The sequence below is a fragment of the Giraffa tippelskirchi genome, chromosome 1 (assembly GCF_054371585.1).
Source record: "Giraffa tippelskirchi isolate mGirTip1 chromosome 1, T2T-mGirTip1v1.2.pri, whole genome shotgun sequence".
In the NCBI taxonomy this organism is placed as follows: Eukaryota; Metazoa; Chordata; class Mammalia; order Artiodactyla; family Giraffidae; genus Giraffa; species Giraffa tippelskirchi.
Window position 1 is genome coordinate 109,155,847 of NC_137275.1, and position 16,397 is coordinate 109,172,243.

Consider the following 16,397-nt stretch of genomic DNA (forward strand, 5'->3'; position numbering starts at 1 on the left):
CCCCGGGCCCCCCGCACTCGGCTGACAGGAACGGGCACCTCGGCCTGGGCTGACGTGACAAGAACAGTCTGAGCAGCAGCTCTGCCAGGTCCTGTGCAGGGTCACCGGCCTGTGGCCACTCTGAACGTGGACAAGGGACAGGAGGCAGAGCTGTGCGGGTGCGGCACCAGGCTGGCCTCGGGGCCCCCAGCCACCTGGCCGCACCCAGACCCAAGGCCCCTGCTCGCCATGAGGCGGGCCTTTGGATTCTATCCCGTTTGTAAACTGTTATAACAGCCCAGACGGTGTCTACAGAAAACATCTCACAGACACTGATGAGTTGAGAAGAACTCAAACACATGTCCTTGGACCACTGTCGTACAACAAGCCAACCTTCACACTGTATTAAGTTCAAAAGGAAAATGCAGATCTGAGGGGGAATTTGCCACCCCAAAACCCCAGCTTTTCTGTTTCAGGTGGCTTTTCACCAGAATGTGGGAGGCTCCGAGGGACACACGAGGGCGAACCTTCAGTGCTGGAGGGTGCACGGGCCGCAGGGGACACTGTCACGGCACCTCACCCACCTTGGGGCTCAGAGCTGGTGGGGGGACACCCCACAACGCCCCCCACAGCCCTGGCTGACTGAGCTCTATAATCAAGGGCAATCTCAGAACTGAAAATTCTTGAAGCAGACTTGAAGTCAGTTTCCTTACTATGGAACACTCAGCCTTCTCTAAGGAGAAGACAGCTCCTCAGAGAAGCCGAGTTTCTGGGGAGCTCGGCTCGGGCTCACCCACCGGATCTCTTCGTTGATGGTGTCCAGCTGCTCCTGAAGCATCACAGTCAGAGTCTCGGCATCGCCCTGCCCGCTGGGCGACAGCAGAGCGGCCGAGCTGAAGAGGGTGGCCCTGTCGCCCCCGCCGTCAGACAAGTCTGCGTCACTCTCGAACGCCTGGGCCACGTTGGCCGGCACGCTGGCTTGCTGCGCGCGCTCCCAGTCCTTTTCCTTCAGGGTCTGCACCTGGGCACGAGAGGACCACGTCTCGTCAGCGACATTCAGGGCAGCTCAAGTCTATCAGGAACTGAACACAAGTTTACATGGAAGCCCCAACTGTGGATAAACGGGCCATGCTTATGAGACACTGCCATCTCTTAAGCGAGCAGTACTGAAGAAACAGGCAGGAGGAGAACCCACTCCCTAGATGGCCTGGTGACATTCAGGTCTTAGCGTGGATGGGAGGCAATCCTATGAGGTTATTCACAAGGGTGGGCCGATGGAGTCAGAGACAAAGTCCGAAAATTACAACAATACATCTGTGCCTCCATCAGCCAGGCTGAAGGAAAATAAGAAAAAGAAATCCTTCAGCTCCGCAGCCTCTGGGTCCACCTCAGCGGTCACCACTTGTGTTACTCACCGAGGAGCGCCATCCTCGCAGGTCCCCAGCCCTCCGTTTTCCAGGCTGGTCTGAACACGCACAGACAGGCGCAAGCAGGGCCAGCAGGGCTGGGAGGGCTGGGAGGGCCAGCCCCCCGCGGGGCTCCTCCCGGGGCGCAGGCCCGCGGGCTGTTCTGGGGGACGGCCCCTCACACCGCAAGGCGGCTCTGTCACCAGAGACGTGCGGGAGAGGGCCTGCTGGGCTCCGAGCCGCCCTCCAGCTCTCACACCTCACACCCTTCTCTCTGGCACATCTCCCCCCGGCCCACTCTCACCCAGGTCCTGCCTTCTTTCCCAGACATGACCTCAAAGCAGCCGAGGGGCAGCCTCGAGGTGCTGGCTTGCTGGCTCCCTGTCCCCCGTGGCCAGCGCCCTCGCCCCTGTCTTCGTCACGACCCCTCCCCAGGGCTGGGCCACCCCCTGCACTGGCTCCAGGACCACCTGCCATCATTCCTGCTCCTCTCCAGCGAACCAGCTGCATATGGCTTCACCCCCATCAGCTCAGCCAGCACGTCCTCTCCCTTCTCTCACCTTAAAATCGCACAAAGGGAACCAGCAGATTCCTCCTCCAGGGCTCCCTGCAGCGCCCACTGAGGGTCTCTGAGAGCTCCCTGGGAGAGGCCTCTACTGTCCCCCTCCCCGCCCAGTCTCCAGCTCTCTGCAAGCAGGCGGTGTGCCCCGCTCGCAGGGCAGCTCCCAGGGAGCTCTGAGGAACCCATGTTACCAAGCCCCCTCCTCTCCTTGCCCTCCCCCCACCCCAAGCATGTCTCTCCCTGGGCACCAGGCCCCGCCCTCCCTAGGGTTACTAGTCAGTCCCTTGCGCCCCTTCTCAACCTTGGAATGCGAGGCACCCCACAGCTCTACCCTTGCACCCCCTATCTCTCCACGGGCACCTGCCTGGTGACTTTACCTTGTCTGTGCCTTTAAACACCATCTGTATGCCCACGACCCAAGTCCACCTTGAGCTGAGTGAGGCCTCTCCTGGATCCAGGCCGGAACACTCAGCTGCTGACCTCACAGGTCCCCTGGACACCCCATGGGCTCATCCACCTCAACAGGGCTGAGGCCCGTCTCTTAGCTCCCTGCCCTGACAGCCCTCCTCAGCTCAGGAAACAGGCTCTGGCCTCGAGCTGCTCAGGCCTGAGCCCGGGGTCCTCCCTGATGCGGCCCTCTCTCTCCCTTATCTCCGCTTGTTGACACGACCCTTGATCTATCTCCGAGTGGCTACTTCTCTTCCGGCCTCCGGGTCTCTGTTCCAGGTCACCCTCCTGGTGTCACCTCGCTGGCCACCCTGTTCACACACGATCGTCCCCCCTCCTCAGACAACTCGGGCACTCTGGTCTCCTTCCCCTGCTCACTACTGTCCGACAGGCTGCGTGGGTTTAAAAATGGGTCCACAAATTCTTCCATCCTCCTCCCTTCAAGAGGCAGAGGGGGCAACTCCTGCTCAGCCCCTGAGCGAGGCAGGACTTCGCAGCTCACTCTCGCAAACAGAACTGAAGGTGTGCGGCTTCCGAGACCGGGGCGCGAAAGGCCCCGGGCTACATCCCGCGCTCTCGCTCTCAGAGGGTGTTCCGAGGAAAGCCAGGCCGTGAAGAGGTCCACACGGCAGGGACCTGGGCCTGTCCCCACCAGCCAGGTGAGTCTGAAAGCCTGCCATCCAGCCCTGGGGGGCCTTCCCATGTTTGCGTCCTCAGGAGGCCCTGAACCAGGCCCACCTGCTGCAAAGCACAGAAACTGGACTGTGACCTGCTCACTGGGAAGTCACTAAGCTTTGCAGTGATTTGTTACATGGCAGTGGATAAAGAACGCACACGGTTTTTAATTCACTGCTGGAGTCCTAGTTCTGACGATGTCTGGCCCAAACTAGCTGCTCACTGAACATGGCAGCTCAAAACACAGACATGTATGAAAAAATACATGCCATAAATGAGGCGAAAATACAAAGGTACTTAAACTTCCAATGAGAATTCTTCTCACTATAAAATGATGGGTATGTGTATCCATTTACTCGCAGGATGATTTCAATCAAAACGGTGCTAATTAGTACTGTGCTGGGCCTCACAGTAGGCCACAAGTTATCAAAATTGGTTCTTTTAAGAAAAAAAAGCATGCCTTAAAAGGAAACTCGTAGCCAGAAAAAGGAAAATGGGAAGACATAAAGCGATCTATCAACGCTTTGTTCCAAAACCATTTCAGGACCACAGTGTGAGGGGGCAGGTGCCTTACAACGTGGGAGTCACATGAAAAGGTGTTTACCTTCCTTCCTCAGGAATTCACCACTATAAAAGTCAGACACAGTTCAGTAAAAGCCGTTACCTGTCGATGCATAGAATCCTTATCTGCGATTTCATTTTCAAGTTTATCATTGAGGTCGTCGTGCACAGAGGTGGCTTCGCGCTGGGCGGCAAGGTAGCATCTCTCAAGGGTAGTGATTCGCACCTCCACGTCCGTGTTCTGGACCATGGCCTACACCGGGCATTGCAGAGTAGAAAAGGTAAGTCATTATCATGGAACATTCCGATACACGTACGCGTAAAAAAGTTGGACTAAATCCTAAGTTTCAACTCAAAAATAAAGTTAGCGTCCTCAAAATTAAAGTCCTAGACACGGCAGTTTCCTCGGACGTGAGCAAAAACGTGCCTACTTAAAATGTCACATTTGCCACGATTGGCACCCATATGTCTGTATTAACGTTCTGTCTGGCCACTCGGTTTCCCAAGCTTCTCTTCAACATAATCAACCCAAACAGCAAAGAGTATACTAAACTACCCTGTTATTGCATGAATTCCAGGAGGAATGGTATCTGGCATGAAGTCACGACCTCTGTCTGCTACACCACACAGGCGGACTGGATCCACAAGAGGGAGGGACCTTCGACAGATCCAACAGGGACCTCTGAGGCTCGTTTCCTCGGGTAAAAGTCGGAAAACTCTCATGCAATTTCCTCAGAATTCAAGTAACAGTAATGAGTGGAAACAGAAGTCAAAGTTTAACACAACTGGAAGCAGCCTTCTCAAGCCTAATTCTTCTAAAGCAGACTTACACCACATGTATGAAAGGGTCAAACCAGGACCAGAACTTGCTGCTGGTGCAACTCCCGTCCGCCAGGTCAAAATCCACTGCAGGTCCCTCCGTAGTCGACTACTAAGTAACCAATGTGGGCAAAGGCCTGACATTAAAAGTGAAAGGTCTCAAGGCCGCTTTTCCCAGAATTCTCTACATATTGAACTCTGCCACCTAATCTCCTCCTGTTGCCAAAGAGTAGTGGGAAAAGGTTATACAAGCGTGCAAATATTCTGTTTTGAGTTCTCACATTGAGCTCTCACAGAGAATTACTCACACCAAGCTACTAAACAAGGACACCTGCTGTAGCACATGTCGGAGGGGTTCTGTCTGAGACGGTCTCACGGGGGAGGGGTGGGGCAGGGTGGGCGCTGTCTGCCTGCCTACAAAGGAGAGGTGAGGCTCACAGGAGGAGGCCCGAACCCTCAGCACTCTTCTCTTTTCACAATGACCGTTAGGCAGTTTCTCATCAATCATGACAGCCGCAGACACGACCACCAGAAACATCATGACTCTACATGGTTACACAGCACGGGCCTGAGGCTCTGAGGGTGAGCAAACGCCACTCGACCTGTCTGACCGCCGGTATCAATGTCACACATCCCCTCAAGGAGCAGAACCTCAGAAGACTAGAGAAGACGGCCAGGCAAGCTGCCTCAGCAGGGCCCACACAGCGGGCTCCCATCTCTCCGAGAGAACGGGCTCCACAGACGTCACCAGACTCGCCTGAGTGAACCCGAAGGAAATTTCAGCATCATCAGGTATACATTCGACAGGCAGGTGGGGGGGATGAACTGGGAGACTGGGGTTGACGTATGTACACTACTGAGACTATGCGTAAAGTCAACAACGAGTAAGGACCTACTCTACAGCACAGGGCAGTCTACTCAGGGCTCTGTGGTGAAGTAAATGGGTAGGAAATCTAAAAAGAGGGATATATGTAGACACACACACACACACACACGTATATATATATATATATATATATAAATATATATATAAATATAAATATATATATATATATATATATATATATATATATATATATATATATGACGGATTCACTTTGCTGTACAGCAGACATTGACACAGCAGTGTAAAGCAACTGCTAACTGCTAAGTCGCTTCGGTCGTGTCCGACTCTGTGCGACCCCACAGACGGTAGCCCACCAGGCTCCCCTGTCCCTGGGATTCTCCAGGCAAGAATACTGGAGTGGGTTGCCATTTCCTTCTCCAGTGTATCAAAGGGAAAAGTGAAAGTGAAGTCGCTCAGTTGTGTCCGACTCTTAGCGACCCCATGGACTGTAGCCTACCAGGCTCCTCCATCCATGGGATTTTCCAGGCAAGAGTACTGGAGTGGGGTACCATTGCCTTCTCCAAGAAAAAGGAAAGCAACTAGACTCCAATAAATGAATGAATGGATGAATGAATTTTTCAAAGAGGAACACACTGGGCACCCTAGAACTTGTAGAAATGAGGAGTCCACACCCAGGGTGAGCACAGCGCTAGGGATGCCCTCGTGTTGCTCCACTGCCAATGGACCGCCTGGACCAGGCCTCTTCTACCCCAGAGATCTCGACGCAGAGGCGGGGAGGCCGCCAGTCGCGGTCTCGCCAGCGCTCTGTGCTCCTACTCACGCAGCCATCCCAAAGCTCAGATCAGCCGGAGAACAAGGGACCCACATTCCACCTCAGGACAACAGACACGTCCGCTGTCACTCACTTCGCGGACATCCCGCTGTGGTTGTCTGTTCGCTTCCTCGGACGCGAGGAGCTCCTTCCTGGCCGTGTCCGGGTCCTCCTCCGGCTCTCTCACGTAGGCAGAGAGGTTTGCCAGGCACTCCTTCGACTGGCTCTGCTCCCCTGACTGCCTCTCGATGACCTCCTGGAGCTCGATCACCTTAGCCAGGTCTTCCTCGTGGCTTGGGGAGCCGTCGGAGGATCTCTAAGGGGGAAAGGAAGCCTTAGACAGACAGCCTTGTTTTGGGAGGGAGGGAACACAGCATTTCCGGGCAATCGGTGAGGTCAAAACTTTCTTCTGCACTCTGGGAGCTCACACGACCCTCACGGCCACTCAGATCTACATGGTGCATTGCTGACAGGTCCCAACAGCCCCGCACAGACTGGATGGTAAGGCGAGAACCAGACAGAGAGCGAGACCGAGGACTTGCCTTTCCATTGGTGCTTGGCATGTTTACTTGCTCGGGATTTACATCAAGCACCCCGTCCGTTAGTAGCTTTCCCCAGTTATTCTGCTCTTTAAGAATCATCTGCTAAACGTGAAGTCCACCGGACTTTAGGAAGCATCACTACGAACAAAGCTAGTGGAGCTGATGGAATTCCAGTTGAGCTATCTCAAATCCTGAAAGATGATGCTGTGAAAGTGCTATATTCAATATGCCAGCAAATATGGAAAACTCAGCGGTGGCCACAGGACTGGAAATGGTCAGTTTTCATCCCAATCCCAAAGAAAGGCAATGCCAAAGAATGCTCAAACTACCGCACAATGGCACTCATCTCACGTGCTAGTAAAGTAATGCTTAAAATTCTCTAAGCCAGGCTTCAGCGATAGGTGAACCGTGAACTTCCAGATGTTCAAGCTGATTTTAGAAAAGGCAGAGGAACCAGAGATCAAATTGCCAATATCTGCTGGATCATCGAAAAAGCAAGAGAGTTCCCGAAAAACATCGATTTCTGCTTTATGGACTATGCCAAACAAAGCCTTTGACTGTGTGGATCACAATCAACTGTGGAAAATTCTGAAAGAGATGGGAATACCAGACCATCTGACCTGTCTCTTGGGAAACCTGTACGCAGGTCAGGAAGCAACAGTTAGAACTGGACATGGAACAACAGACTGGTTCCAAATAGGAAAAGGAGGACGTCAAGGCTGTGTGTCCTTGTCACCCTGCTTATTTAACTTAGACGCAGGGTACATCATGAGAGACGCTGGGCTGGAAGAAACACAAGCTGGAATCGAGACTGCCGGGAGAAACATCAATAACCTCAGATATGCAGATGACACCACCCTTACGGCAGAAAGTGGAAAAGAACTAAAGAGCCTCTTGATGAAAGTGAAAGAGGAGAGTGAAAAAGTTGGCTTAAAGCTCAACGTTCAGAAAACTAAGATCATGGCATCAGGTCCCATCACCTCATGGGAAATAGATGGGGAAACTGTGGAAACAGTGTCAGACTTTATGTTTGGGGGCTCCAAAATCACTGCTGATGGTGACTGCAGCCACGAAACTGAAAGACGCTTACGCCTTGGAAGGAAGGTTTTGGCCAACTTAGATGGCATATTTAAAAGCAGAGACACTACTTTGCCAACAAAAGTCCGTCTAGTCAAGGCTATGGTTTTTCCAGTGGTCGTGTATGGATGTGAGAGTCGGACGGTGAAGAAAGCTGAGCGCCACAGAACTGATGCCTTTGAACTGTGGTGTGGGAGAAGACTCTTGAGAGTCCCTTGGAGTGCAAGGAGATCCGAACAGTCCATCCTAAAGGGGATCAATCCTGGGTGTTCATTGGAAGGACTGATGTTGAAGCTGAAACTCCAACACTTTGGCCACCTCATGCGAAGAGCTGACTCATTGGAAAAGACCCTAATGCTGGGAAGGATTGAGGGCAGGAGGAGAAGGGGACGACAGAGGATGAGATGGCTGGATGGCATCACTGACTCGATGGACATGGGTTTGGGTGGACTCCGGGAGCTGGTGACGGACAGGGAGGCCTGGCGTGCTGCGATTCATGGGGTTGCAAAGATTCGGACACGACTGAGCGACTGAACTCAACTGAAGTCTTCACTAAGAGATACTCTTCTATCAATCTCGAGGGGAGGGAGATGGGAGGGAGGTTCAAAAGGGAGGGGATATATGTGTACCTATGCCTGATTTTTCCTGCGATTTGACAGACAAGAACAAAATTCTGTAAAGCAATTATCCTTCAATTAAAAAATAAGCTAATTAAAAAAAAAAAAAAAAAGATCTCTCCTGGACGCCCAGCTTTTCCGCTGGTCCTGGGTCTGAGGACAGGAAACAGTGGTGGCAACAGTGTGGGGAACAGATAAACCCCTTCAGGGTCCAGACAGGTCTCACTTATACATGTGGGCGTGTGGTTCAGCCAGGGGAGGTTTTAGGAAGCATGCATGGAAAGTATTTTTATAAACAATGAGTGCGTCGTTTTAACCAACTAACCTGTGGCTTTGTAATGGGATTCTGTAAAGAATACTGATCCACTGCAGCTCCACAGGAGCTTGGTGACAACCAAGTGACTTACTGCAAAATACAGCTGAACTCGTTTAACAGCAGCTGGATAAACTGTGCACTCTCCCCTGATCTCTAACAACCACCCTCAGACAACAGAAGGCTACAAAAGCTAGAAATTATCCACATGGAACTGAAGAGGGATCAATCTCAAATTCAAGTTAAAAGAAGCATTTATAAAAATCAGAAAACAACAAAGAACAGAGCAGGGAAGTGACACACCTGGGCTGACTAGGACTGAATGCAGACAAACACCTGCCTCAAAGTCAGGGACCACGGCCAGGCCCTTCCCCCGGGCCTTGTCCTAAGAAAGGCCTCTGGGTCCCCAGCCTGGCACCCTCCGCCAGGATGGGAGCCCGCCCCACGGGTGCCCACGTGAGTCGGATGGGCAGTACCGTGTCCTCATTTAACAGGAGGGCAAAGCAGGCCACAAAGCGGGCAAGCGGCACACCCAGGTCACCAACCTCAGGGTGACGGAGCTACTCTGCTGTGCCCGGCAGAAGGGTTCCTGGGCACTGAGCTGCCTGAACCGGAGCGCGGCTGCCCAAGTCCTGTGGGAAGGCCCCAGGAGTGCTCCATCAGCGGGCTGGGAGCAGGAGAGGGACAAGGAAGGCCAGCCCTCGGGCCACTGGACTCCAACAACAGGGGCTCATCCAAGTGACCCGAGGGGAGAGGCAGCGAGCTCCCTCCTGAGGCTCCCTCCATCAGGGTTGCTGTGATGGACAGGAGGGCCTCTGGAGGAAAGCGGGATGGACGGCACCACGGTTAAGTGTCCAGGCTCTGATCAGACCAGTCTGCACCGCACCGCTGGGTATGCGAGCCTGGGCACGGTGCCCGGCCTCTCTAAGCCTCAGTGTCCATATCTGCTGAATGGGGATAACAGCAGCCTGGACCTCACCTGGGTGTCTGCGGGATTAGATGACGGGCTCAGAAAGCACTGGACACGGTGCCTGGCACACAGAGTCTCCTGCACACTGCTACCCACCGTCATTAAATTGGCTTCCCCCAAATCTAATATCTATGGCTCTGATTCAGTCATTTCTTTTAAGAAAACACTACGTGGAAATTCCATGGTGGTCCAGAGGTGAGGACTTGGCACTTTCACTTTCACACCGGTCTGATCCCTGGTTGGGGAACTAACATCCCATTAGCTGTGCAGTATGGCCAAAAAAATAAGTAAAGAAAATTTTAAAAATAATAAATAATACTATGTCTATTATAAATAAGCATGAGATGATTAGAAGGCAAACAAGTGGGAGAAAGGCAAACTGTTACAATTGTCCCAACCAATGACCTATTTCCAACAGAACCATCAGTTCAGTTCAGTTCAGTTCAGTTCCGTTCCGTTCAGTCGCTCAGTCGTGTCTGACTCTTTGCGACCCCATGAATTGTAGCACGCCAGGCCTCCCTGTCCATCACTAACTCCCGGAGTCCACCCAAACCCATGTCCATCGAGTCAGTGATGCCATCCAGCCATCTCATCCTCTATTGTCCCCTTCTCCTCCTGCCCCCAATCCTACCCAGCATCAGGGTCTTTTCCAATGAGTCAACTCTTCGCGTGAGGTGGCCAAAGTACTGGAGTTTCAGCTTCAAAATCAGTCCTTCCAATGAACACCCAGGATTGATCTCCTTTAGGATGGATTGATTGCATCATCAGCATATTTTAAGTGGTGGGTGAGTTTCATTACTTCTATTAAAATGTCAATCATCCACCAGTACGTAACCACATAGTGTTCATTCACTAACACGATAAGGACTCTAATACTTCACAGAGAAACAAAGGCATGCTAAATTACTAAATAGTTTACCTTTCGACGATGCTTCCTTAACTCACTAGACTGATAGATGCATGCAGAGAAATGAAGAGAAACCAGATTTATTGCGACTTTGAAGCTAAAAATTCAAGAATCAATATAGGCAAAGACAGTAAAGCAAAAATGACGGCAAACATATAAGTGAGATGTAGATTTAGAGAACATGTAACTGGAAACAGAACAATTTGTTGGACCACATTAGTTAAATAAGCTATTCAAGATTTACTAGAGAAACACTATACATTATTCCTCAGGAAGATACAATTCTATTACAACATCATGATTTGTTAAAGCACAGCACTGTGTACAACAAAGGGCCTTAACAGTTGTCTGTTCTCAGCCAAACCTCTCTATAAGTTAGTTTCTCTTAATAAAAAAAAAACATGTTATACTTTAAAATAGTAATTTAACTGACGAGGAAGTTGCCGTAATACCTATTTTAACACTGAACAAATCTAACCACCTGTTGGACATTAATGTAAAATCGTTACCTAGAATTTGATTTCAAACTTCTGAAAATAAATTCATTAAAGCAGGTACCCTATGAAAATATGTAAGAATGAAAGCTAGCATAACAGCAGGTGGAGTCTTCACATTTTATGAACCATAGAAGATACTTTGTAAAAGAGTCTAGTAGAGACATTAAGCATGCAAAAGCTGATGAGATTTACAGTCTCAAATACAAGCACCAACACAGAAAGGATGTTGTGTCAAAAGTCCATTAATTCTACACATAAGAGGATCATTTCTTCAGGTAAGCATAATCTCAGTTATGAATTACACAGGTTCTGTAGTGTATCATCCATCTACATTATGCTTGTAACTGCACAGTGATAACAATAATTCAAACTTAGTGCTATGGGGGGAAAACACCATTTAATGAGACATGAAGACAAAGCAGAAACCCGACTAAGGGGACACACGCTGTGGACCCCAGACTGCTATGACCAGAGCAAGTGGGAGGACGGGGGAGGGGAGATGGATGGGTAAACTACAGCCTCGGGGGGGTGCGGTTGTGGGAAGCTGGGGTCTGGATTGATGACAACGAAGCAGACAACAGGATGAGACAGGAAATCAAAACCAACGATGAAAGCAGACACACCGTCAGAGAACTCCAGCAACAAGAAAAAATATACAGAACTGTTCTTTTACAAATACTCGGAAAGAAATCAAGCATGAAACCACAGAGAAATCGTCAAAGAATACACACTATCAACTAATTGGCCAGTGATGCATATTATAAAACCAATGTGTCAAAAGACCACAAAATAGACCAGTTATCACTTCACATGCTGCTAAAATGATTCACAGTTAATTTAATTATATGCTGACTAACAATGCAGCTAACATGAAATGGGTGGTAACAAAAAAAGTGATAATACAAGTGCAGTTACAAAGCAGAGTGTTGTAGACATGATTTCACAGGGTAAACAGCAATGCGCTCAGGAAACCTAAGCTAAACATGGAAGAAAGCAGGAACATGCGCTTCAGAGCTGCACACTCTGTCACCAAAAGCCCTAGGTCGTCATCCCATTTTTAGACTCAGAAGAGTGAGGAAGCCCAACTTCTTCCCTGGGGCCCTGGGGCACCAGGCTTTTAACCTGGTTTCACACCCAGAGCTGGCCTGAGCGTGCAGCCAGGTCCAGCAGCAAGCAGACCAGTTTAGATTCTTGGTTTTGTTCCCACCGCATGGCCTGCAGCCTGCAGCCAGGTATCCCCAATGAAAAATGTGCTGCGTGGGTCTCACACGCCAGGAGAGCTGCCTATGGTTACTTTCACAAGGCTGTCTACTCGGTGACAACAGAAACTTCCCTGCACCTGCTGTGTCCAGCACAGGCCGGGCCCAACGTTACAGAGGCAGGCCCTGGCTGAGTTCATGATGACGTGCTAAGCCGGTGGTCCAAATATCAAGACTAATTTGTTGCTGTGCGAGTATGGAATGATTAAAGACTAGGCAGTTTTTAAAAATCTTAGACCTCTAAGCGTAGCAAATGTACCTGAGTTTCTTCTGGGTAAAAACAGAAAAAACAAAAAACAAACAAACAAAAAAGAAAGCCAGTGTGCTGGGGGAGGGACGTGGCAGGGAGGAGGCAGACACATACCAGAGTCTTGATGTCCCGCTGGTCTACTTTCCGCGCCGAGCTGTGCCGCCTCCTTGGGGGCTTGGCGCGCCCACTGCTGGGCGGGCAGGAGCTGGCGAGCGAGGAGGCGGGACACAGGTTGAGGGAGCTCGAGGATTTACAACAACGAAGGTTGCCTAAGCTCCCCTTGCCCACCCTGCTCTCAGTATCCTCGGCCCGCTGCTCCGTGTTCTCCTTCTCTTCTTCGATCAACCTAAAATAGAAGAAAACCCGTCACCTGCCTTTGTCAGCAGAGGAACGTGTCTGGACAACAAATGTGGGCTTGCATTCTGTGTCACGATTAGCATATTCCAGGAACAGTTGCTCAATTAACATCTCAGCAAAAAGGTTCAACTTTCCCTCTTTTCAATATTCTCAAACTTAGAATAACTTATCCTTGAGTCTTACAAAGTGGCCCCTGATCATTCTCGTTTGATTTGACTGGTTTACTCTAACATTCTGACGGGGCCTGGGTGGCGCCTCTCTCCCTGTGAGGAGATAACCTGAAGTTGACAACCTTTACCTTCCCCGCTCTCAGGGCAGAGATGCACGGCAGTGCCTCAAGTCTATTCCGCTGGGAATCAGGAACTCTGTACAATCAAAACAGTGAGCCACGAACAAGCTGGAGTTTCTAAACACAAGTCTCTAGACCAGATGAAGTGCTGAATTGATTTTTTTATTTTTTAGGTTGTCTATGTACAAATGCATCACTTGATGAAGTTCTCCACCAGCTTTGTGTGAGTTTCTGGACTCATGTCAATGTGCTGCATTAACCTAGAATTCACAGTTACTGCTCTTCTCCCCTAATGTCTCGCGGATGATTTTATATAGCAGTTTAAATATTCGATTATGCATATAACATGATTTTCAAAATAAAATACAAGATTCTCGCAGGTCGTCACCTCTCCAGTTTCACTTCTCCTTATCCACCCTGAAAGTTTTTCACTGTTGATAACAAGTTGATGGAAAGAATTTACCATTTACCTCAAGTCAACATGTTACCTAAGGAAAAATCACTTTTACCTGACAACATGCTGTAAAAATAAACATATTAATATGTAACCGTTCCGTATTTCCTGGGGGAGGGGGAAAGACAATCTTTCTGAGCTGTCTGTGCTCAAACACGGCCCACAAAGCAGTCTGTCTCAGCGTCAAACGTGCAGGCGGCACCACCTGCGTTTGCTGGTTGTGCCCTTCACCCCTGCCTTTCCCCCGGGCCCCCCGCACTCGGCTGACAGGAACGGGCACCTCGGCCTGGGCTGACGTGACAAGAACAGTCTGAGCAGCAGCTCTGCCAGGTCCTGTGCAGGGTCACCGGCCTGTGGCCACTCTGAACGTGGACAAGGGACAGGAGGCAGAGCTGTGCGGGTGCGGCACCAGGCTGGCCTCGGGGCCCCCAGCCACCTGGCCGCACCCAGACCCAAGGCCCCTGCTCGCCATGAGGCGGGCCTTTGGATTCTATCCCGTTTGTAAACTGTTATAACAGCCCAGACGGTGTCTACAGAAAACATCTCACAGACACTGATGAGTTGAGAAGAACTCAAACACATGTCCTTGGACCACTGTCGTACAACAAGCCAACCTTCACACTGTATTAAGTTCAAAAGGAAAATGCAGATCTGAGGGGGAATTTGCCACCCCAAAACCCCAGCTTTTCTGTTTCAGGTGGCTTTTCACCAGAATGTGGGAGGCTCCGAGGGACACACGAGGGCGAACCTTCAGTGCTGGAGGGTGCACGGGCCGCAGGGGACACTGTCACGGCACCTCACCCACCTTGGGGCTCAGAGCTGGTGGGGGGACACCCCACAACGCCCCCCACAGCCCTGGCTGACTGAGCTCTATAATCAAGGGCAATCTCAGAACTGAAAATTCTTGAAGCAGACTTGAAGTCAGTTTCCTTACTATGGAACACTCAGCCTTCTCTAAGGAGAAGACAGCTCCTCAGAGAAGCCGAGTTTCTGGGGAGCTCGGCTCGGGCTCACCCACCGGATCTCTTCGTTGATGGTGTCCAGCTGCTCCTGAAGCATCACAGTCAGAGTCTCGGCATCGCCCTGCCCGCTGGGCGACAGCAGAGCGGCCGAGCTGAAGAGGGTGGCCCTGTCGCCCCCGCCGTCAGACAAGTCTGCGTCACTCTCGAACGCCTGGGCCACGTTGGCCGGCACGCTGGCTTGCTGCGCGCGCTCCCAGTCCTTTTCCTTCAGGGTCTGCACCTGGGCACGAGAGGACCACGTCTCGTCAGCGACATTCAGGGCAGCTCAAGTCTATCAGGAACTGAACACAAGTTTACATGGAAGCCCCAACTGTGGATAAACGGGCCATGCTTATGAGACACTGCCATCTCTTAAGCGAGCAGTACTGAAGAAACAGGCAGGAGGAGAACCCACTCCCTAGATGGCCTGGTGACATTCAGGTCTTAGCGTGGATGGGAGGCAATCCTATGAGGTTATTCACAAGGGTGGGCCGATGGAGTCAGAGACAAAGTCCGAAAATTACAACAATACATCTGTGCCTCCATCAGCCAGGCTGAAGGAAAATAAGAAAAAGAAATCCTTCAGCTCCGCAGCCTCTGGGTCCACCTCAGCGGTCACCACTTGTGTTACTCACCGAGGAGCGCCATCCTCGCAGGTCCCCAGCCCTCCGTTTTCCAGGCTGGTCTGAACACGCACAGACAGGCGCAAGCAGGGCCAGCAGGGCTGGGAGGGCTGGGAGGGCCAGCCCCCCGCGGGGCTCCTCCCGGGGCGCAGGCCCGCGGGCTGTTCTGGGGGACGGCCCCTCACACCGCAAGGCGGCTCTGTCACCAGAGACGTGCGGGAGAGGGCCTGCTGGGCTCCGAGCCGCCCTCCAGCTCTCACACCTCACACCCTTCTCTCTGGCACATCTCCCCCCGGCCCACTCTCACCCAGGTCCTGCCTTCTTTCCCAGACATGACCTCAAAGCAGCCGAGGGGCAGCCTCGAGGTGCTGGCTTGCTGGCTCCCTGTCCCCCGTGGCCAGCGCCCTCGCCCCTGTCTTCGTCACGACCCCTCCCCAGGGCTGGGCCACCCCCTGCACTGGCTCCAGGACCACCTGCCATCATTCCTGCTCCTCTCCAGCGAACCAGCTGCATATGGCTTCACCCCCATCAGCTCAGCCAGCACGTCCTCTCCCTTCTCTCACCTTAAAATCGCACAAAGGGAACCAGCAGATTCCTCCTCCAGGGCTCCCTGCAGCGCCCACTGAGGGTCTCTGAGAGCTCCCTGGGAGAGGCCTCTACTGTCCCCCTCCCCGCCCAGTCTCCAGCTCTCTGCAAGCAGGCGGTGTGCCCCGCTCGCAGGGCAGCTCCCAGGGAGCTCTGAGGAACCCATGTTACCAAGCCCCCTCCTCTCCTTGCCCTCCCCCCACCCCAAGCATGTCTCTCCCTGGGCACCAGGCCCCGCCCTCCCTAGGGTTACTAGTCAGTCCCTTGCGCCCCTTCTCAACCTTGGAATGCGAGGCACCCCACAGCTCTACCCTTGCACCCCCTATCTCTCCACGGGCACCTGCCTGGTGACTTTACCTTGTCTGTGCCTTTAAACACCATCTGTATGCCCACGACCCAAGTCCACCTTGAGCTGAGTGAGGCCTCTCCTGGATCCAGGCCGGAACACTCAGCTGCTGACCTCACAGGTCCCCTGGACACCCCATGGGCTCATCCACCTCAACAGGGCTGAGGCCCGTCTCTTAGCTCCCTGCCCTGACAGCCCTCCTC

The 16,397-nt window shown here is 51.9% G+C and overlaps 1 protein-coding gene across 12 annotated transcripts in view; it reads right to left on the reverse strand.

The window, feature by feature from the left end:
- LOC145505843 (uncharacterized) overlaps window positions 1–16,397 on the reverse strand; it is a 92,145-nt gene that overhangs the window by 15,147 nt on the left and 60,601 nt on the right. For 5 of the 12 annotated variants that reach the window (XM_081488916.1, XM_081488898.1, XM_081488927.1 and 2 more), the window contains 4 exons: window positions 14,658–14,881; window positions 12,654–12,885; window positions 6,202–6,423; window positions 3,734–3,883 (listed from right to left, as the gene is read on the reverse strand). In XM_081488916.1, coding sequence (XP_081345042.1) covers window positions 3,734–3,883; window positions 6,202–6,423; window positions 12,654–12,885; window positions 14,658–14,881 — 828 coding nt within the window. Of the gene's footprint in view, window positions 1–776; window positions 1,001–3,733; window positions 3,884–6,201; window positions 6,424–12,653; window positions 12,886–14,657; window positions 14,882–16,397 lie in introns of all 12 variants that reach the window. The other 7 variants (XM_081488937.1, XM_081488907.1, XM_081488975.1 and 4 more) reach the window with 2 other exon arrangements.